The sequence below is a fragment of the Leptodactylus fuscus genome, chromosome 1 (genome assembly GCF_031893055.1).
Source record: "Leptodactylus fuscus isolate aLepFus1 chromosome 1, aLepFus1.hap2, whole genome shotgun sequence".
NCBI classification, from domain to species: domain Eukaryota; kingdom Metazoa; phylum Chordata; class Amphibia; order Anura; family Leptodactylidae; genus Leptodactylus; species Leptodactylus fuscus.
Genome location: NC_134265.1, coordinates 205,773,803 through 205,796,034, shown reverse-complemented (window position 1 = coordinate 205,796,034; position 22,232 = coordinate 205,773,803). Strand labels below are relative to the sequence as shown.

Genomic DNA, 22,232 nt, shown 5'->3' with positions numbered 1-22,232 from the left:
TGGAAGCGGCGGCAAAGACTGCGTGCCGCTTCCATACATACATAAAAGGCACCGTAAGGGTGCATTCACACTACCGAACGCCGGCGTGTATCACAGCCGTACACCCTGGCGTTACAGCAGGGCTGCCGGACACTTCCTATTCATTTCTATGGGAGCAGGCATGCGAGCGCTCCCTATAGAAATGAATGGAAAAAAGCAGTCCATTCATTTCTATGGGGAGCGCTCGCATGCCTGCTCCCATAGAAATGAATAGGAAGTGTCCGGCAGCCCTGCTGTCACGCCGGCCTGAAACAGAACGTGAAACTTACCCAGCGGTGCAGGGCGGGCGGGCGGGCATTCAGGCCTCCTCTGCCTCCGATGTTCCGTCCTTCTCCTCCGGCGCTCGCTGATAATGGCCGGGGCGCATGCGCAATATCATAATGCTTCTACTGCGCATGTGCCCTGGCCATTATCAGCTTGCGAGCGCCAGAGGAGGACGGAACATCTGAGGAAGAGGAGGCCTGAATGCCCGCCCACCCTGCACCGCTCGGTAAGTTTCACATTCTGTTTCAGGCTTTTATTTTAAAACGGGGGGGGGGGGTAGTTTAATCAAACGTTTACGGTTGGGCTCTATCAGCATGATTTTGCTGATAGAGCCCCTCCTCGCCTGCCGAGCGCTTCCAATAGAAGCGGCTGGCACGTGGGGGGTTAAGCGGCCGCTGGCAAAGTCTGCCTGCCGCCGCTTTCAATAAGATATAATGCGCACCGGACTGCGGCTTATAGTCCGGTGCGCCTTATATATGAACCGAGACGGACTATAAGGCGCTCATGGGCAATGCGGCTTATAGTCCAGTGCACCTTATAGTCCGTAAAATACGGTACTGTATATACTCGAATATAAGCCGAGGCCCCTAATTTTACCACAAAAAACTGGAAAAACTTATTGACTCGAGTATAAGCCTAGGGGGAAATGCAGCAGCTACTGGAAAATTTAAAAAATTAAAATGGAAAAATCACGGCTGCAAAATAACGCGGCGTATACGATCCTAACTCCCATTGAAATCAATGGGAGCGTTTACGGCGCGCAAACTCTCACACGCCGTATACGTGCAACATCACGTGGCATGTTACATTGTGTGAACTCCCCCTTACTCCATGTGAAGGCTCCCTAACAAAGAGTATAAACAAGAAATGCAGGTGCACGTTGCTGTGGCTGCAATACAAATTCAAACACAACAGCACTGTGCAGCAAAAGCTCCTGTATCTGCAGCTACTCAGTCGACAGAACCAGGAGAACCACCGCTACCAGCTTAATTCCTGTGAACATAAAGAGCCCTGCATCTTTCTACATGGGCAACACAGGGCAATGAAACAAACAGTTTAGGTAAGCAATAAGCTTCAGTAATCCCCCCAGTGGAATGGGCGCAACTCATCTCCTCTTCCCTGCACAATAACCTCTGCACAAGTCATAGAATGTGCTCACAACACATCCCATGTAAGTTAGTCATTGTCTATGGCCCATGTGGCTGCTGTATAACATATTTCTGAACTGCTGAAGTCTGACTTCTTCTCTGCTAAGGTGGCTAGTCCCAAAATCATGTATGGCAAATAAAGTTAAAATGAATTAGAAAAAAAATAATACCCCCTTGGTGTCCAGTTTTCATAAATAAAATCTACCATTAAGCGGTATTCCCATTTGGGACATTTATGGCATATCCACCTCTATGACCTTCATCTACAGTATATTGATCCTTCCTTTGTAAGTCCACACAGAAGTTGTGTGTTGCTTTCCTGTGTTGCCACCCTCTGACATCAGGAGTTACCTGGGATACTTATGGCAAGAAGGTGCCTGCTATTTAAGGACCTGGTCTTGCGCTGTGAAGGGAGATGGAGCTTCTGCAGCAGTCAGGAGAGGAGCACCTTACTGTTCAGAGGGCAGCATGCAAGGCTCAATCAGCTTGAGAAGGAGAAGTGTCTTTGCAATTCCTGATTCGGCAGCCGGTTCTGAAGCACTGTCTAGGTTGTGCTAGTGGTGACTCAGATTTTAGGAGGCAGGTATTAAATCCTAGTCTTGTTGGAATCCTGGTGTTGCTGTTCATCTGTATTTGCTCATTCAGCCTTGGTAACTCCTACAGCAAAGGTCCTGGTGTTTCCATTTTGTGTGGTCATCATTCCTTTGCCTATGAAGAGCTCTTGTAGGCGACATGCTAGGGAAGAGAGTGGTGAATTGCTCCTTGAAGGACAGTCACACAAGCGATTAGTCAGACACTATGGACTGCGGTGCTGGGTTTGGCTAGGTTAAGTTATTTTTAGCAAAGACTGCAAACCAGGATGAATTTGCAGACCTACAACAAGGTGGATATCAGATGGATATTCCCATGGGAAATCACTTTTCTGGGCCAGACCATAGCTTGTCAGACTCCTAAATATATAGCTTTGTTCTGGTTCTAAAAGGTTTCTTCAAGAATGACAAAGACAGAGGGGGCAACACAGTGACTCAGTGGTTAGCACTGCACCCTTGCAGTGCTGGAGTCCTGAGTTTGAATCCCACCAGGAACAACAGATGCAAGGAGTTTATATGTTCTCTGTGTTTTCGTGGATTTCCTCCCATCCTACAAAGACATACTGATAGGAAAATAAATATACATTGTGATCTCTATATGGGGCTCATAATCTACACAAAAAAAAAAAAGAATGACAAAGACAGAAAAATTTGAGAAACTGATTAGAAAATTCAGAACATTGAAAAAAGGACTCAAGTGCAACATCTGGATTCATGAGCCCTAACATAGACACACTTCACCCCCTTTCATTAGCATAACTGTGGATGATCCCCAAACCCTCAACTCTTCACCCCTATAACCTCAATTTTATTACCCTACATTTTTTTTTTTATCATCGTTCTCTCTGTTATTCATATGGAAATGCCTGAAGATGGAGCCTCTGTGCTTTTAAAGGTTAGCCAATAAAGGTGTCATAACTACAACACTTTTTTTGTCTTTTTGGCCCAAAAGTATCAAATATTCTATAACTTTCTATACAACACAGTTCAATGTTTTGTGATGAACACTTGACTTTTTCCCTACAGAAAAAAAACTTTAAAGACAATGCACTATTCCTATTTCTTTTGCATTACCTGTGGGCACTTTCATATCACAGTGTATCCTTAGAGTGAAATATGTAATTATTCTTTCTGAGATCTCATTTGTCATTCTCTAATTTTAGGAAAATGCTCGCAAAGCTTATGATAAGTCCGTTGACTGGTGTGACTCGCTAATATCTGACTATCGAATCCGTTTGGGTGAGTTTTTTTTTTTCCTACTCAACTTATCTTTTCAAACTGAGTGGTGCGATAGTACTAAGTTTAGAGCTTTTTGCCTTTTTCTGTAATGTTCATGTCTTTTATTATCTAGATAAATAATACTTGGAGGGACTATGGGAGAAGTTTATTGGTAATAAATAAGTGGAATAGGTGTAACTACAAACTGGATACCACAGCCATGCCTTCTATAGCCTTGCTCCATGCATGTTGCATTCACTCTAGTGACTATTGTTGGACTGCTCATGAATGGAACAAAGCTGGAGGTGACATGCGTGGAATACCAACCGCGGGCTGTATAGGATTAGGTAAAGTTTGAGCAATGAGAACTCTTTTGATGTTTTGATGGAAGCTGTCTTAACCCGTTTATGCCTAGTGTTCCATTATTGGAACTCAAAACCAATATAACCTCCAGCATAAATGGGTTAAAGAACTTTGACTTTTCAGCAAAACTGGTATGTCATGCATTAGGCCCAGTGGTTCTCAAGCTTCTAAAGCAAAATACGCCCTAAGGAGGAAATGTCCCAACTGAATATCCTCAAAGTAGTGATAAACTGATAAATGTTTATAAAATACCTTCTTATTTGGAGCCTTCATTAATAATTATGTAATGGCCCCCTCAGTGCCCCCATATTTAATAGAATGACCCCCGTCAGTGCCTCCACATGTGAAATAATTACTCCCATATTGCCTGCAATATATAATACAATGGCCCCCATGCTCAGTGATGTTTAAAGAGGACCTTTCATGAGTTGGGGCACATGCGGTTTTATATACCGCCGTTTTATATACCGCTTTCACTATCTGTGTCCCAGGTGAAGAGCTATCGGTCCCGGTACCGTAGCTCTTTACAGTCAGAAGGGCGTTCCTGACAGTCTGTCAGGAACGCCCTTCCTCACAGCAGCGCCTATAGCGCTGTACTGTGAGACCAGGGAGGAACGCCTCCCTCCCTCTTCTCACAGTACTCTTCCATAGACAAGTATTATCAGGATGGGAGGGAGGCGTTCCTGCTCTCACAGTGCAGGCGCTGCTGTGAGGAAGGGCGTTCCTAACTGACGGTCAGAGATGCCCTTCTGACAGTGAAGAGCTACGGTACCGACACCGATATCTCTTCACCTGGGACACAGATAGTGAAAGCCGACAGTGCGCTGAATTCAGCACACTGTTGGCTTTCCAGCGGTATATAAAACCGCCTGTGCCCCAACACATGAAAGGTCCTCTTTAACCTTTTCAATATCTTGTTCGTTTACAACTGAGGTACCCAATTGTCAGCAGTGGCCCTTACGATTCCCGTTGTTGAGATTCTATTACAGCTAGCAATAGAAATGAATGGATTACATAATATACTGCAATATGGTTGTTGTAGTATATTTTATGGTCCATTAGATCTGTTAGGGTTCAAATACCCTAGGGCGCCTAAAAAAATCAAAAATTAAAGCATGAAAAAAGTCAATTGCCAACTTTTCCTAGATTACACATTACAAAAGTAAAAAAAAAAACAAAAACGACATATGACAATATAATATCCACGTCAATAGCGACCCCCCATATATTATAATAACCCATAGCCCTCCGTACAGTATAGTTCCCGATAGTGGACCCTCCACACAGTATACGGTCCTAGAGTGGCCCTTACTTTAATGAAATTTTTTTATAAAAATCACACAAACCTAGATATTTTCTAACTTTTTTGGTCTGAAATTTTGGGGGCGGTCCATACATGAACTACTGCTATGTTCTGGGGTCTTTTTAGAGGAGGACCAGTGGAGGTGTATAAACATAACACACCATGGCATTTACCTCCCCAGGGCTTCATTGCAGGCCACACCATCTTTGCTCTTCTTGTGGCCTCCCACTATGTTACATTATACCATTTGATCTAGGTTACCGCTGAGGCCCAGTCTCAGGCCTCAACTGTCCCTGGCGTCACTTGGGAAGCCAGAAGAGGGTGGGGGGCCCATGCCAAGTCCAGGAGAGCTGGGTAACTCTGTTTATGTTATTCACCTTCCTTAAACTCCACTAACTATAGAGACCCCAGAATATAATAGTAGTTTCTGGTTGGCAAATCCCCCAAACTACCTCTATTGAGGGGAGTGCTCTCACTGCGGTGTGTACCCTTGGGGATAGTGGGGCATACAACACCACAGGTTGAGAACCACTGCTATAGCTTACTCTCATCCAAACAAATTGATTATTTATTTTCACACCATGACATGATACTGACCCATTTTATCCATTCAGAATGTGTAATGGCATTCTAAATACACAAGATAACATGAAGCTATTTTCATCTCTAAACTGTTTGAATATACTGTATGACTTGCTTCCATTGCCATGCGGTCTGTGTGATGAGTGTACCCCTGCCTAGATTGCGTATTTATATGCTGCTTGCTGTCATTGTCTTGGCTTTGAATCTGATTTATTCCCTCCGTTTCTTGTTTAAATTTTGCTATAAGATGCTGTCTTATACCATTTGTATTGAGAGTAAAAGTTCCCAACTGCTACTCAACTCTCCAGGCTACTCTGGAATGGCAGCTCCTTTCTTACTGTTTTAAAGGGATTCTATCATTAGAATCCCTTTTTCAGTTAATATCACATCAGAATAGTCCCCTACCTTTATATTTCTGCTCTGCACCGCCGTTCTGTTGATATACCATTTTTCCCCAGTACGCAAATGACTCTCCATACAGTACAGGGGGCATTCACCGATGTGATATTAACTGTAAAAGGTATTCTAATGATAGAATCAATTTAATTATATGTGCTGCAGAATATGTTGGCGCTATACAAGTAAGCATGCATAAATAAATAGCTACCTGAAATAAAGGATATTTGTGTATGGTAACTTATTTTTGTTCCCTTGTAGGCTGTGGCTCTTTTTCTGGTTCTTTTATGGACTACTGCACTGCAGATATCAGTAAGTGGATTTAGAGCTTAATGTTGTGTGTTTTTGGTTGTTGTTTTTTTTTTTTTACCTCATTTTAATAGTAATTCTCCTTAATATTAATGACACAAGTAATACGATGGTTGATCAGGTCCAAGGATAGCATTGTGGTCTGGCAGCTCTTTGTAGGATTTGTAAGAGCACAGCACAGATTTGACTTAGATATTGCTCACCTTGCCTAAACAAGTATAGTTTGTAAAGCTGGATAGTTAACTTATCATCCGGGGTAAAGCCCCACTTTTTTGTTCATTGATATCCACATAATATAAATGACTTAACCACTTGATTCAGAATACAAAGTTCAACTGACTGACTTCTTGCTCATTACACATTTTAACGTATACTTAACTTTTCAACAACTTTTCATTTTCTGTCAGTATTTATGTCATTAATAAATTTTGTCGTATACTTTATTAATGGTTTGGCTTCTTTCTATGAAATCCTGCAGTGAAATCCACTTTTTGATCCTTCTTTATGCACCTCTGTTTTTCCTGCAGTACATGGGCTGCTGTCTGTGTGTACACCTATAAGGCAGAGACTGGAATACGCATCGTGCACGCTGGGCGGGCATTCAGGGTGCGCTGTCTTCTTCATCCACACCTCCTCTTCCTCCGGTCCCGTCCTCCTCCGGCGCTCGCGAACTGACACTGATATAAAAAAAAATGGTCTGGGCGCATGCGCAGTAGCATATGGCTTCTACTTCGGCTACTGTGCAGGTGCCCAGGCCATTTTTTTTTTTATCCGTGTCAGTTCGCGAGCGCCGGAGGAAGACTGGACCGGAGGAAGAGGAGGCGTGGATGAAGAAGAAGACACACCCTGAATGCCCGCCCATCGTGCACGATGCGTAAGTAGATCACATTCTTTTTTAGGGTATTATTTTAAAACTGGGGGTAGTTTAATATAACATTTACGGTGCCTGAATAGCCTTTTTAAAGGCTATTCACATATATGTGGGGCTCTATCAGCATGATTTTGCTGATAGAGCCCCTTTAAGCTTTTTATTATTATTTTTGCATTATAAGTTCTTATTGTTTTGCATAAATGATAAAAAACCAGTGGGAGAGCAAAAGGGGATAAGCAGGGGGGATAAAACAATCAGGAAAATTCCAGAAGGATTCCAGCGAGAGTAGAAGTCCATTTTTAGTAGGCTATGGGCAAAGCTGGAGGTCTTGACATACTCCAGCAAGGGGGTAGTTACTATGTACAGGAAAAGAGAAGAGAAAAAAAAAAGAAAGTAAGTGTGGTGGGGAAGAGGGGGAGGGTATGTCTATTTAATTTGGTGTCCCTTCCCCAGTGGCTCACGGAGAGGGACCATAAAATGGACTGAAATAGAAAAGATAGCCCAGTAGAACCATGTCTTTTGAAATTGGGAAGCAGTAGCGGTATTAGAGTGAGTGCTCAGTCTTGACCCAGTGTTTAGCTTGGCCATTCCTGCACCAGTCAACCACCCTTACAACGTACATTTCTATCTGATGATCATCCAAGCTCCAAAGACACTTAAGAATTATTCTGTTTTTCTCCCATTATTTTAATACTGTTTGCATTTTGTGACATTTATTATCTTATATCTTATAATAATAATAATAATAATAATAATAATAATGATGATGATCTTCTTAACCCTTTGGGTATTAAATTGTTAAATTTAAGATTACTTTGTGTTGCTCTATGAACTCATTATCCCATTGAGGTCTGTGTCTGACTGTTGGATAAACGCCTGTATATGTTAAAGGGGTTGTCCCATCACAAGGATCCTATCTATACTGCTTGTTAATGTGGATTTAAGACTTTTCTTAAATACACTGCTTCAGCAAAACTGCTTTGTTTGTCCACTATCTTACTTTATTCAATTCATTATTTACACAGCCCTTGGCTTATCTTCTCAAAAGTCAAGTGATGTATCTACTGCTCTCAGGGGGGAGGGAGGAGGGGCTAAGTGCAGGGAGCGAGCCTGTGTCTGTAGCTATTCCTGTGTCTACACCATGTGACCTAGTTTCCTGCTATCAGATAGGGGAGAGGAGCTGCTTGCATTTCTTCTGTTCTCCCAGTTATCAGGCTAGCTAATTCAATTGTGTTCATTATGGCAGAGACAGGCAGTCTCTGTATGAAACACAGAATGGAGTTGCTGCCGCCTGTACTTCATAGTCCAATATGGGTGGGCAGAGCTACATGTGAATTTGGGGGCGGAGCTAACCGGCAGGTTGCATGTGAAACCCCGCCCACCAAATGATGCAAGAAACCAGGAAGAAAGAAGATTTTACAGCAGTAAAGACTGATGAGTATGTGAGGTGGGAATACCCCTTTAATGTGGTTTCATGCTGGGCCCGTCAAGTCAGTTGTGGTGGCAGTATGTTTGTATTTGTGATACGTAGACTGTGTTGGGGTGCGATTTCCGCTCAGTTTGCAGCCTTATTGAAGGGAGAATTCGAGATTGAGTGAGTTGGCCCCTGACAGCCGCACCCACATCATGTGTTAGGACAGGGCCGTGCCTGAGACAGATATTTTTTAACATTAAAGTTTATTGAAGGGTTTTAAAATTTTTACAATAAGGGATGGGGGATCCAGGGGAGGGAGAGGGAAAGGGAGAAGGGGAAGGGGAGAGAAGCTGGAGCAATAGATCAGGCAAACCAAACCAGGAGCAAGGGAAGATGGGGGGGGGGGGCAAAGACTCCGACACAGCAGAGCCAAAACATTCGAGAAATTCAAGTAAAAAGAAAGGACAAAATCCAATAACAATTGTAATGCGTAAAAGAAGTTAGTAACACAAAACACATAGACAAGGACAGTTGACGACACTACAAAGACACAGCAGGGAATAGGGAACGGAAGTCAGCAGAGTAGTAGAAGTGGTTCCACAGCAGCCAAGTTTGTTGGTGTGTCCTCCCACATCAGGGCAGAGCTGAGCCCTGTTATGGGAGGAGAAGGGGAACAGGATCATCCTCCATATCCACTCCCGTTACCTGAAAAATGACCTGTCTAACCCCAGTCCAAAAAGGGCGCAGGAGGGAACATCCCCACCAGATGTGGGCCATCGTGCCTTGGGCAGAGAGACACCTCCAACACATGTCAGATGTGGAGGGATCAATCACGTGAAGTAGAACCGGGACTCTATACCATCTGGAGAGAATTTTATAATTAGTCTCCTGTGCTCTACAAGAAATAGAGAATTTGTGGTACGCAGTAAAGGCAGAGGACCACATATCCGGTGGGAACGAAACCCCCAGCTCCCTCTCCCAACCACTCACAAAGGCAGGCAGGGGAACATCAGGGTCTTCCAGCAGTGTGTCATACAGCAGAGAGACAGTGTGAGCCGGAGGTGTTGATGTGAGGCAGAGGCGTTCAAGAGGGAGCAAGGGCCTATGGAGGTCGTTAGAAAGTTTCAGAGAGAGGTACAAGTGAGAGAGCTGAGAGCACTGCCAATGCGCGGAAACCGAGTCTGGACGTGGCATTCGGGCCAACAGTTCTACACGGGGGAGAAGCGAGGCCGAGGCAACATGTCAGAAGCAGAGAACCGGGTCTCCAACAGAATGATCCAGCAACGGGGAGTCAAGTGCAGCAGGGAAATCTGGATTACCCGAAATCGGAGTCATCGGTCCATCATTCCTGAAAAGCTTCCTCATTTCCCCATACAGTCGGCATACCCCAAGCGTTTGGCGTGTCACAAAGGGAAGCGGATAAGTTCTGTTGTCTGCCCAGAACCTCTTATGAAGCCAGGGGAGAGCAGTGAGGGGGAGAGGGCTCAGCGACCCCCTCCAACACAACCCAAAGTTTAGAACGGGCGGCATGATGCTAGTCAAGGATACGCGTAGCGACACCAGCCAGAAAATACCTCGAACAATCCGGAACCGCTAATTCCCCCCTCCATTTCGCCCGAGACAGCGTCGACCGAGCGATACGTGGTGGCTTCGAGTCCTAGATGAACCGATTGAAGGCCTGCCCCACAACGGTAAAGAATCACGACTGGATAATGCATGGAACTGTCTGAAAAAGATACAACAGCCAGGAGAGGACGTTCATTAGCAGGTTGTTGCAACCCAGCCATGAGGGCCCTTTGGTGTCCTAATGCTCCAGATCAGCTCGAAGAGTGTGCAAAATAGGCAAAAAGTTCAAGGAATACGTGTCAGTCAGGTCAGAGGGGAGCTGTACGCCCAGGTACTTAATAGACCTGCAGGACCAAGAGAATGGAAAGGAAGAGCACAGGGCACCAAGGACCGTCGCCGGTAGGGAGACATCAAGAGCAGTGCTCTTAGATTAATTTTGTAATTGCTATAGAAATGTCAATTACCCGAAGAAGAGAAGGGATCGAGGTGAGCGGTTGAGTGATAAAGAGGAGTACATCATCTGCGAACGCGGAAACCTTGAGATGGAGATCACGGACCCTCAGGCCCTGAATATCAGGGTTATTCCGGATGGCGACCAGCAGATGTTCCATGACTAGAAGTACAATAACGGGCAAAGGGGACAGCTCTGCCGGGTACCATTGTCTATGGTAAAGGGAGACGAGAGAGAGCTATTGACTCTGACACGCGCCATGGGGGAATGGTAGAGTGCTTGGATGCGGGTGATCATAGCAGGGCTGAGGCCAACATGAGACAGTCGCCTCCAAGAAACCCCAGTCCACCCTATCAACGGCCTTCTCCGCGTTCAGAGTGAGCAACAACATAGGGGTCCATGACCATTGAGCGTGATGGATGGCAGAGAAGGCCTTCAAGGTATTATCCCGGGCCTCCCTGCAGGGGATGAAGCCCACCTGATCAGGATGTACCATGTCCCCCATATGCGGGCCCAATCAATTTGGCGTAGAGCTTGGCATCCGTGTTAAGGAGCGAAGTAGGTCTGTAGCTCGAACAAAGAGTGTGGTCCTTACCCTCCTTTCGGAGGACTGTGATATGAGCCTGAAGAAACGACGGGGGGAATCCAATGCCAGGGCAAATAGAGTTGAAAGCTCTCAAGAGCGGAGGGGGTTAGCTCTGTCTTCAGGGCCTTGAAGAAACGAGTCGTGTATTCATCCGGACCATTTCCTCCTGGGAGTGAGGAAATACTGTCCTCTAACTCCTGAGCCGAGAAGGGTGCTTCAAGAAGAGCCACATCCTCGGGTGAGAGGGTATGGAGAGCCGTGGCTGCAACATACTGAGGGAGAGAAAGGTTGGGAGTGGGAACCGGGTGAATGGAGCTCGGTGAGGGTAGGTAATAAAGAGAAGCGTAATACTCCTGAAAGGCAGAAGCAATTTCCGCCGTAATATGGGTGACGGCCCCTGAGCATTTCTTAAACGCTAGCACATGCGAAGCCGCCTGACGTTCCTTCACCGCCCTTGGCAGGAGACGCCCCGCCTTATTCCCCCATTCATAAAACGAACGCTGGCCCAACTGCCTGAGTTGCTGCTGCTTGTGCTCAAGCAAGTACTTGAGTTCTTGCCGTGTGGCCGTTAAAGAAGCCAGAGTCAATTGTTGAAGCGTACGCTTGTGTTGGGCCTCTAAGGTCGCCAAATTCCTAAGGAGGGAGCAGAATCTCTGACCTGCCTCTCTCTTCAGGCGAGCACCATGTTTTATCAACACACAACGGAGTACATATTTCATATCCTCCAATGGGATCGGAGGAGTATTGTCGTCTCCCAAGTGGTCCTGAAGAAAGTGAGAGGTGGAGAGCTTTAAATCTTCCAAGCACTGAACATCAAAAAGAAGGGACTCGTTGAGCCTCCAGGCATTGGCACGAGGGCTAGAGGAGGGAGGATGGAAAGCACAGAAGAATGGTCAGACAGAAAAGCTGAGTTAATTCTAGTGAGGGTCACCAGAGAGAGAAGGTCGTGGGAGAGAAAAATGTAGTCAATTCTGCTGTATGAATTATAAGGGACAGAGAAGAAGTAGTAATCCCTATTAGAGATGAGCAAACACTGTTCAAAACGGCCGTTTCGAACAGTGTTCGCTCATCTCTAATCCCTATCAAGTTGGTGGAGGATCCGCCAGGCATCACATAACAACGTAGAATTCGGACGCTTCCTCACCCTATTTAATGCACCATAGGAAATATGAGACTTGCCAGCAGATGTGTCAAGCAAGGGGTTGAGGGGGGGATTGAAATCACCACACACAAACAATTGGCCCCTAGCAAAGGACTGCAGTGCCATAAGGGTTGACAGAAGGAAGGGGACCTGCTCAGTGTTGGGGGCGCATACGTTAGCTATGGTATAACCAGAACCATAAATCTCACAGATCAGAAACAAATACCTATCAGCATCCCCATCAGATATAGAGCCTAATACTTTAACCGTCAAGTTCTTATGGAAAAAGATGGCAACTCCACGAACCTTTCCCTGTGCACTGCTACTGTGAAACCACTGCGGAAAGTATCGATTTCTGACCGCTGGGACGTGCTCAGACATTAAATGCATCTCCTGCAGACAGAATCTGCACCTTCCATTTGTGGGCATCGTATAGAATTTAGGACCATTTCTCAGGAACATTGAAACCTTTAACATTGAAGGAAGAGATGGAGATAACCGCCATGAAGAGAGAGAACAAAAGGAAAACCAACAGGGGTAGGACGAACAAGTGTCTTAGGAAGAGACAGACAGACAAAAACACTACAAGACACCACAGACGAAAAACAACAACAAAAAATAAATAAGCAGATGTTTAGATAACACCCCCAAGAGGGAGCTAAGGGGACAGGAGCACGAGTCTCTGAGAGGCACCGCACTGCAGGGTCTAGACTATGTGGGAGCGAGGAAGGAAGTCCTTGAGGTCAAATACAGCATTGAAGTGTAAATTAACACAGAGCCATAAGGAGGAGCCTTTCCAGCTCTGGCATATAAAGAGACAACAGTACAGAATCAAATGGCATAGGATGCAAACTGAAAAACATTAAACCTAGGGCATGCATATATAAACAGCAAGAACAGAACAGTCATTTCCATCACGGAACAGACTCGCAAAGTCCAGCAGTCGGAGATCCATGTAAAGGAGGCAGTCATGTCAGGGGCTCCCGCTCCAAGGGAGGCCTGTGACGGCGCTGGGACCTTTGAGAGCGGGGAGGGCCCGGGATCAGTGATGTGCATTGCATCCTATCTCAGACAAAATGGACCTGAGCAGTTAGGGTCAGCCAGCAGCGAAGACCACTCAGGGAGTTGCAGAGGCGGGAGGCCCAGTGACCGGAGGAAGCTCGGGAGGTCATCAGGGTGTTCCAGAGATAGCACACGGTCACGCTGACGCACCTGCAGTGCAAACGGGAAACCCCAGTGATAAGGGATTTTGCGGTCTTGAAGCATAGAGAGGAGAGGTTTCAAGGCTACACGTTGTTGGAGGGTGTACCTAGACAGGTCCGGGAAGATTGAAAGGGAGGAGTCCTCAAAGTCCACTGACTTACTGTCTCTGACCTTGTGCATGATTTCCTCCTTGACAGCATAGAAATGGATCCTGCAAATCACATCTCTTGGCTTGGATGGGTCCGCATTATGAGGGCGGAGGGATCTGTGAGCACGATCCATTTCAATATGCGAGTCAGGAGGGCGACCCAACAGTGAATTAAAGATGCCAGTGAGAGTAGGGACGAGGTCCACCGTTTGAACAGATTTAGGAAGGCCCCGTATTCGGATATTATTGCGGCAGTTACAGTTCCCAATATCGTCCAGGTGGGAGACAAGATTACACATTTGGGAAGAGTACACTGTTGTTTGCTGATGCAGGGAGTCCAGAGAGGGGTTAGCTGAGACCTGGAATTCCTCGAGAGCTGTCACCTGTTTCTGCAAATCAGAGATATCAGATTTCACCACTCTCAGATCTTGTTGCCATTCCCTCTTTAGATCGCTAGCAAGACCGTCCACATCCCTCCTACTCAGGGCAAGAAGGGCCTGTAGTTCTGGAAACTTTTGCATGGTAAGAGCAGCCTCCTCCGGTGGCGGAAGGCGTGATGTAAATGGAGGCGCCTCAACACGCAGGCCCAAGGAGCTTTTTACAGGTGACAGGAGGTGGCAGGTCCTCATCAGAGGACAAGTCCGAGGCTGAGGAGGGATGTCCCTGTGTCAGGTCCTGTGAAGTAAACAGAGGCCTCTTATATGGCGGGCTCACACCCCAGTCCGAGTGCTGAGAGCTGGTGCTAGGCTGCCAATCTTCCTGGCGGAGCAAAGGAGGGGTCATCTGCAGTGACCTAGGAGTGCCCCTTAGGGTGGATTGAGGAATTGGAGTATCAGCCCCTGGCGCCGCTGATTCCAGGAGAGCCGAGGCCACTGGTGGGGGATGGGGTGACCTGGGGTCTGGAGTAGGGTCTGAGACAGATGAAGTAGCAGGTGGTACCTGTTGCTGGCCTGGTCCAGTGATGGCCAGTCCGGGAGGAGCAGATTCCTGGCAGGGAGGCTGATGTGCAGCGCCGCTGGTCTCCGGAGTGCACATGTGCAGGGGGGGGAAGATGGCACCCGTCCCTCACTGCAGGCTGCCAAGGAAGCCAGCGCTCGAGGCCCCACCAGCGGGGTAAAGAAGGCAGAGAGGGTACCCTCCGGGTGTTGTGAAGGCTGGTTGCGTCTTGCCCGAGTTTTGCCCTTGTGTGCGGCGACGGTGTCCTATAAAGCACGGAGCAGAGCTCCTAGAACTTGCTGCTGCTCACGTACATGCCAAGCCATGCCCCCCTGACACAGATATTTTAATTTGACCCCTACCCCCAGCCTCAGCCTTTGATTTACAGGAGCCACCCACCCAAGCCCAAGAAGTGTAAGAAAGTGTATAACAAAATGTATTAATGATACAATATTGCCAGAAAATCAAAAGTTGTTGAAATGTTTAGGCAAGCTTTAATGAGTGCCATCGGTTTGTTGTGTACTGTAGGTTTGCCTGTACGAAGAGAACTGAAAACTGGCAAAAGAGAAGCACTTTTCCCTGTAATGTGCTCAGAAGGATTAGAAACTCAGGAAGAGGTGACCAGCACTACATTACCAAACAGAAAGTTGCTTCCAGACCGAGCTCGGGCAGCCAGGGACCGTGCAAATAAAACATTGGTGGACTTTATTGTAAATGCCAAAGAAACAGAAAATCACCTTCTGGACATCCTATCGGGAAAGAAAAAGTCCCAATGGCTAAAAAAGTTTCAGTCATCAAAACAGCGCATAAACTGCGTAGAAACATATATTGAAGATGAAGAACAAATTGAGCTTGTGGTGAACTACCTGCAGACTGTCTGTGGGAAAATGAGCAATGCAACTAAAAAACTAATGCTTGGAGATCAGATACGGTTTGTCCTCGAGGTTTTGATCCCTGAGGTAAAATTTACTAGTAACATTTCTGAGTAATGCTATATAGATGTTCACTGACCATGTAATGGCATATTTGTAGGCCAGAACAAAACATGACCCCAAATCAATTAACCTGCTAATGAACAAGGATCTAAAATTAGAATGGTTAAAAATGTATTTTAATAACACCGAATTAAAATGATATATTGTAACCTAGGAGCTCACAATTAAATTGGCAGTGAATCAAGGGGCAGTATTGCACTACACGTCTCTGAATAATACCCAGGGCATTTTTAGGGTCAGTGCACACTGAGTTTTTTGGCGCTCATTTTGACTCAGAATCTGCCCAGCTAGTAGCGGAAAAAAGAAGCAAGATGACCTTTTTGCCGCATATTCTGTGGCTGAATCAGCCACGATGCGAGGCTCCCTCCCAATTAGGCCCATTAGTTTTGCCTAATACGGAGTGGAATGCCACAACGGGATGCCAGTGCACATCATCGGCATCCCGTCACGGCTAGCCACACAGAATGTTCACACGCGGAATGCAAATTCCGCCATGTGAACATACCCTTAGAACACCATGGAGGGGGAGGCTGAATTGAGATACGAGTGTCTGATTTATTCAGCTATGTGCAGTTGAGGGTATGGGAGGGTCATTTTACTGCTTGATATATGCTACAACCCATACAAACTCACATCCACCTGATTTCATGCCCATGCTATTTAACTGATCACTCACTGCCTTGTAGTTCAAGCACTCATGCCTATAACATATGCTCAGCTGAAACCTCGTCTCAGATCTATTTCCCCCAACTTGGATTCTTGCACTAAGCCTATTCTAATGTACTGTCAATATACTGGATACATAACTGACACATTGTACGAATTTCCACTACATAAATTACATTAGTTTCATCAAGGTTTTTTAGCAGCATGACAGCCCCCCCTTCCCCATTGGGGTTCTAATAAACAATGATGTTGATGTTTAGTGCAATGCTGCCCCTTGGTTCACACCAAACTTAATTGTGAGCTGCTATATTATAATATGTAGTTTTCATAGAATATTTCAACCATTCTAATTTTGGTACCACATAAATTGATGATAGAGAGCGGATATCTAATTTTATATATATATTGTGTTTTTAATGAACAAAGATCACACTTAGAATTGACAATTTTTGTGGGATTTAATTGTACTTCATAAATATCCATTTAATATTCTATTCAATGTACTTGGAGGGTGGAAAAACAAAAATCAAAAAGTGGAGGGTCTCTTCTAGAGCAGAAGGTAGTCTGTGCAGAATAGGTAAGTTGCATAAAGTCTATGACCTGATAAGTGAAAATTGCCACAGGTACCCCTACAAGCAAAAGGATTTGCTTGGCTATTTGTACCAGGTTTTGTTTTTTCCCCCACTTGAGATTGGGAGCAGGATCTATTACATGACAGACACCAACGTGTCGGTTTAGGGTACTCTAATGGAAAGCTTTCTCATGAGAGGGTACTTGTCTCTAAAAGGTTGAGAAACACTGATATAGATGACCAAGCTGAAGTGTTTTCTTATAAACAAAGATGGGAGGGAGTTTTATTTACGTAGCCATAAAACTAAAGATTTACCAATGGCTAGACATATAACTTAGACAACAAAATTGTACATAATACAATATGTATACTGTATATACTTGAGTATAAGCCAAGTTTTTCAGCACGGTTTCTGTGCTGGAAAAAAAAAAAAAAGTCTGCCTCAAGTCATTACGGTAATTCAGCAATATTTATAGTTACAGACCCGGCATACAGACACCGGGGCGAGTGTCGGGCCAGTCCTGCTATGAGGGTGGCGATGCCGCTCATTTCAAACTGCAGAAGTACTTACGGTACTTCTGCTAGCAGGCCTGGAACGCAGACCACGCCCCCGCACTCCATCATACGCTGGGTGACGTGGCCACGTAACCTCAGGCCCGGCGTGTATCTCCGTTCCGGGCTTGCTAGCAGAAGTACTGTAAGTACTTCTGCAGTTTGAGCGTGGCGATGCTGCGGCCCGGCACCCGCCCCGGTGTCTGTATGCCGGGTCCGGATGCTGGGTCTGTCGCTATAATGGCGCCGCTCTACTCCAGAGTGGTCTCCATAGCAACCGGCACCTCCACTGTAACTTTTACAGTGATTAATGCTGGAGCTCCCTGCAATCAAACATTGCAGGCATGAGTTCTCCGATGATGTCCCGGTCCAAGGGGAACCTGGAGGTGCCGCCATGCTGCTCGAGGGAGCGGGCGCGACTGCTCTCTCAAGGCAGATCCTGAAGATAGGAACTGCGGGCGACCGCCAGGAGAAGCACTTCTACCAGGGATTCCCCTAAATGCTCCTGTTGGGGATTCCCCTCAGCGCTCCTGCGGGTGGCCGGCTGAGGTTCCCATTCAGGTCCTCCCCTCAGCACTCTTGCTGGGGATTCCCTTCAGCACTTCTGTAAAGGCTCCCTGGGCGGCAGTGCTTTTTTTTTTTTTTTTGCAGGCTGCTCTAAAGAAATGACAATTTTTGCAGTGCATTGCAATGCATTGCATTAGTGATCAGACCCCCTGGGGTTCAAGACCCCTAGGGGGTCTATTAAATGCAAAAAAAAATGTAAAAAAAAAAGTAAAAAAATAAATAAAAATATGTATTAAAAATTCAAATCCTCCTACTTTCCCTACAACACATATAAAACTAATACTGTTAATACTGTGAAACACATACACATTAGTTATCCCTGTGTCCAAAAATGCCTTCTCTACAAATCTATAAATATATTTTTCCTGTATGGTAAATGCCGTAGCGGGAAAAAAAAGATGTCTAACTGCCCCTTCCCCGAGACTGAGTTCCCCCACACACACACACACTTGGAATTCAGCCTGACTACAACCAGGCTAAATATAGGATCTGCAGTGCTCCTATTCTGTCGGGAAGGAGTTAATAGGAGCACTGCAGATATCCTATATTCAGCCAGGCTGAATTCCAAGTGGGGGGAAAAAAACCCAGTCCTCAAGCTCAGAGAAGGGGCAGACAGACAGGCAACCAAAACACCCCCTCCCCTTCCCCAGCATCTACTGCACCCAAAAACTCCAACCATTTTAATTTTTGAAATTTTCCAGTAGCTGCTGCATTCCCCCCCCCCCCCCCTCGGCTTATACTCGAGTCAATAAGTCCCAGTTTTTTGTGGTAAAATTAGGGGGGTCGGCTTATACTCGAGTATATACGGTATATAAATAATTTTTCTCTTGTTTTTTTCTTTTTAAGGCTGTCATCTTTGCAATTGCTTCCACACAACAAATGAGCTATGAACAAGCTGAAGCGAAATACCGAAAGGGGCCCTCTTTCACTAAAAGGTAACAACATAGTGGTCATTTGAGATATGGTAACACTTTTTGTGATCATGTTTTACATTTTCTGTTTTTTGTCTGCTCAGGGAAAGAAGAATCTTTGAGGAACAGATTTTGGAAAAGAAGAGATTTAAACTGTCAGAAGAGGCGAAAATAAAAAAGGATAAAAAAAATAAGATGTGAACTCTAATCTCAAACGTTATGCTTTTGGCTGCCTGTTTTTTCAGATTCTTTGTTCCATTTTTACATGACAGTATTGCACCTTTCCAACTCATAAGATAGCACAATCTCAATCTGTCCATACCTCTTCAAGGATGGTTTGTCCTATATCTTACAATCCAACATGTCCCATTGGTTTACTGTGGTTTAGCCTGTATCTGCAGGTGTTTTTGAGAAAACAAGCACTGGTGATTTTTGATGTTTGTGTGTGCTTAAACTTTTTTCCATGATGTTTCTGTTTCTTTAAGGGGTTGTCCAGGCAAAAATGGGAACCCTTTTAATTTTTAAATCAGCCGGGGCAGTGAAAAAAAAATAAAAATGCATACTTCCCTGATGCTCCGGTGTCCTTCCACGAATCTTGCTTCTTCTGCTCCAGCGTCTTCTCCCGTGTCTTTTCCAGATTTCCACTGAAGCCGCTGATTGGCCTCAGCGGTCACTTGACCACTGAATCCAATCAGCGGCCTCAGGATGAGGAGCGGTGATGTCTTAGGTAGTGATATTGCAGACCCTTCGCTGATTGACCTCAGCGGTCATGTTACCAATCAACAGCTTCAGCGGAACTCCGGATCAGACCCGAGAGAAGCAGCCAGAGCAGAAGAACAGGGACACTCAGGAAGACATCAGAGACTGGTGAGTATGCTTGTTTTCTTTTTTTTTTTTTTTTTTTTCTCACTGCCCCCGGCTGATTTAAAAGTTAAAAGGGTTGTCTATTTTTGCCTGGACAACCCCTTTAATACATGTTTAATTCTTTATATGTCAGTCTATATAACGTAAGCTTGTGACTTTATATTTTCTCTTAGGGAGCGTTCACACTACCGTCATTGTCTGACAGGTAGTGTCTGCTGCTAATGTACGTTCAGAATCTTGCGCGGACATTAGGAGCGGACACTAGCTGTGTCCGTGACACTTTTCATTCATTTAAATGGGCATCGGGTGCGTTCTTTTGCACTCCGTGCCTGTACTTAACTGTCCGTTCTTAAAGATGTCTGACTTTTCAAGCGGACAGCAAAACCCGACATGTAGGTTTTTCTGTCCGCTTGAAAAGTCGGACATCTTTACAAACGGACAGTTAAGGACAGGCACGGAGTGCAAAAGAACGCACCCGATCGCCATTTAAATGAATGAAAAGTGTCACGGACACAGCTAGTGTCCGCTCCTAATGTCCATGCGAGATTTTGAACGGACACTAGCAGCAGACACTACCTGTCGGACAATGACGGTAGTGTGAACGCCCCCTTAGAAAACATTGGGGGATATTCATTAATATCATCTACAAGGAAATCTTGGTGTTGGCCACAGCAGCCATTCACAGCACAGCTTTCAGTTTTCAAAGAAGACAAAAAAACTAAGCTGTAATTGGTTGTTTTAGAAAACAAAGATCATGTTTCGGTCCTCCAGTGTGTCTTTGGAGCATGGCTTCCAAGCCCTAGGACATGAGAATGCATATATACATTATATGCTAAAATCAGAATGTAACAAACCTTCTATTTTGTACTTCCTACTTGCTGGAAAACATTTACATATAGATGATGTACTTGTACATCATTGAATTCGCACTGATTATAGTGTTTATCTGCCATAGAAGGTAGGAATTTTCAAGACCAGTTTTTGGATATTACCTTCACTGGTCCAGTCTACCTCCATCTCTTTGTTTCTGCTTTGTATGTTCTTTTTCTGTTTGTTTTGTATCAAAGAATGCTATATTTTTTACTTTTTTACCATTATAGAGGACATTATAGAGGATAAAAAAATATTTTGTTACTAAGAAATAAATGTTTCTATGCATCTGTTCAATGTGTAAAACATTTCATATTTATTAATTTTATATTATGTCTGTGCAAATTCTCTACAGCAATTTGTGCGTGTGTGTTTATAATATACATTTGGCACCAAAACAAATGCAGCACTCCATGAGTTGTCCAGGTACAACAAAATATGGTGGCTTGCAAAAGTATTCATACCCCTAGTTTTTTTTTACATTTTGTCACCTTGCGACTGCAAATTTAAATGTATTTTATTGAGATTTTAAGAAATAGACCAACACAAAGTAGCAGAGAACTGTGAAGTGGAAGGAAAAACGATACATGGGTTTCAAAATTTTAATTAAATAAAACCTGAAAAGTGAGATGTGCAAAAGCATTCAGTCCCCTGTAGTCTGTACTCCAGTGCACACAATTGCCTTTAGATGTCATTTAATTAGTTAAGAGTCCAGCTGTGTGTAATTAGTCTCAGTATAAATACACCTGTCATGTGAAGGCCTCAGTGGTTTGTTAGAGAACACTAGTGAACAAACAGCATCATAAAGATGAAGGAACTCACCAAACAGGTCAGGGATAAAGTTGTTTAAAGGCTATAAAAACAAAAATCCATCATCCAAATACAGAAAACATATTCTACAACTACAAACCTACCAAGACATGGCAATCACCTAAATTAGCAGATCGAGCAAAAAGAGCACTGGTCAGAGAAGCAGCCAAGAGGCTCATGGTCACTCTGGAGAAACTGCAGAAATCAACAGCACTATAAGTCTTGTACTGGCCTTTATAGAAGAATGGCAAGAAGATAACTATTGTTGAAAGAAAGACAGAAGAAGTGCTATTTTGCATGCAAACCATATAGGGGACATCGTAAACGTGATGCTGTGGTCAGATGAGACCAGAGTTGAACTTTTTGGCCTAAATGTAAAGTGCTATGTGTGGCGGAAAAGCAACACTGCTCATCACCATCCCCACTGTGAAACATGGTGGTGGCAGCATCATACTGCAGGGAAGCTTTTCTTCAGCAGGAATATGGAAAGCTGGTCAGAGTTGATGGGAAGATGGATTGAGCTAAATAATGGGCAATCCCAGAAGAAAACCTGTTGGAGACTGCAAAAGACTTGAGACTTCACCTTCCAGCAAGACAGAGCTACAGTGGAATGGTTTAGATCAAAGAATATTCATGTGTTAGAATGGCCTGGTCAAGAAGAATGGGCAAAAATTTCATTCACTAGATGTGCAAAGCTGGTAGAGACATTCCCCAAAAGACTTTCAGCTGTAATTACAGTAAAAGGTGGCTCTACAAAGTATTGATATAGGGGGTTGAATACTTTTGCACATCAAACTTCTCAGATTTTTATTTTATTAAAGTTTTGAAAACCATGTATCATTTTCCTTCCACTTCACAATTATCGGCTACTTTGTGTTGTCTATCACTTAAAATCTGA

General features: G+C 44.7%; 1 protein-coding gene across 4 annotated transcripts in view; it reads left to right on the top strand.

The window, feature by feature from the left end:
* The window catches only part of PWWP3A (PWWP domain containing 3A, DNA repair factor), a 55,166-nt gene extending 35,300 nt beyond the window's left edge, over positions 1–19,866 (top strand). For all 4 annotated transcript variants that reach the window (XM_075283260.1, XM_075283244.1, XM_075283252.1 and 1 more), the window contains 5 exons: positions 3,205–3,280; positions 6,165–6,215; positions 15,057–15,487; positions 18,726–18,814; positions 18,895–19,866. In XM_075283260.1, the coding sequence (XP_075139361.1) occupies positions 3,205–3,280; positions 6,165–6,215; positions 15,057–15,487; positions 18,726–18,814; positions 18,895–18,991 (744 nt within the window). In that variant the 3' untranslated portion in view covers positions 18,992–19,866. The remainder of the gene's footprint in view (positions 1–3,204; positions 3,281–6,164; positions 6,216–15,056; positions 15,488–18,725; positions 18,815–18,894) is intronic.
* Positions 19,867–22,232: the final 2,366 nt, after the last annotated feature.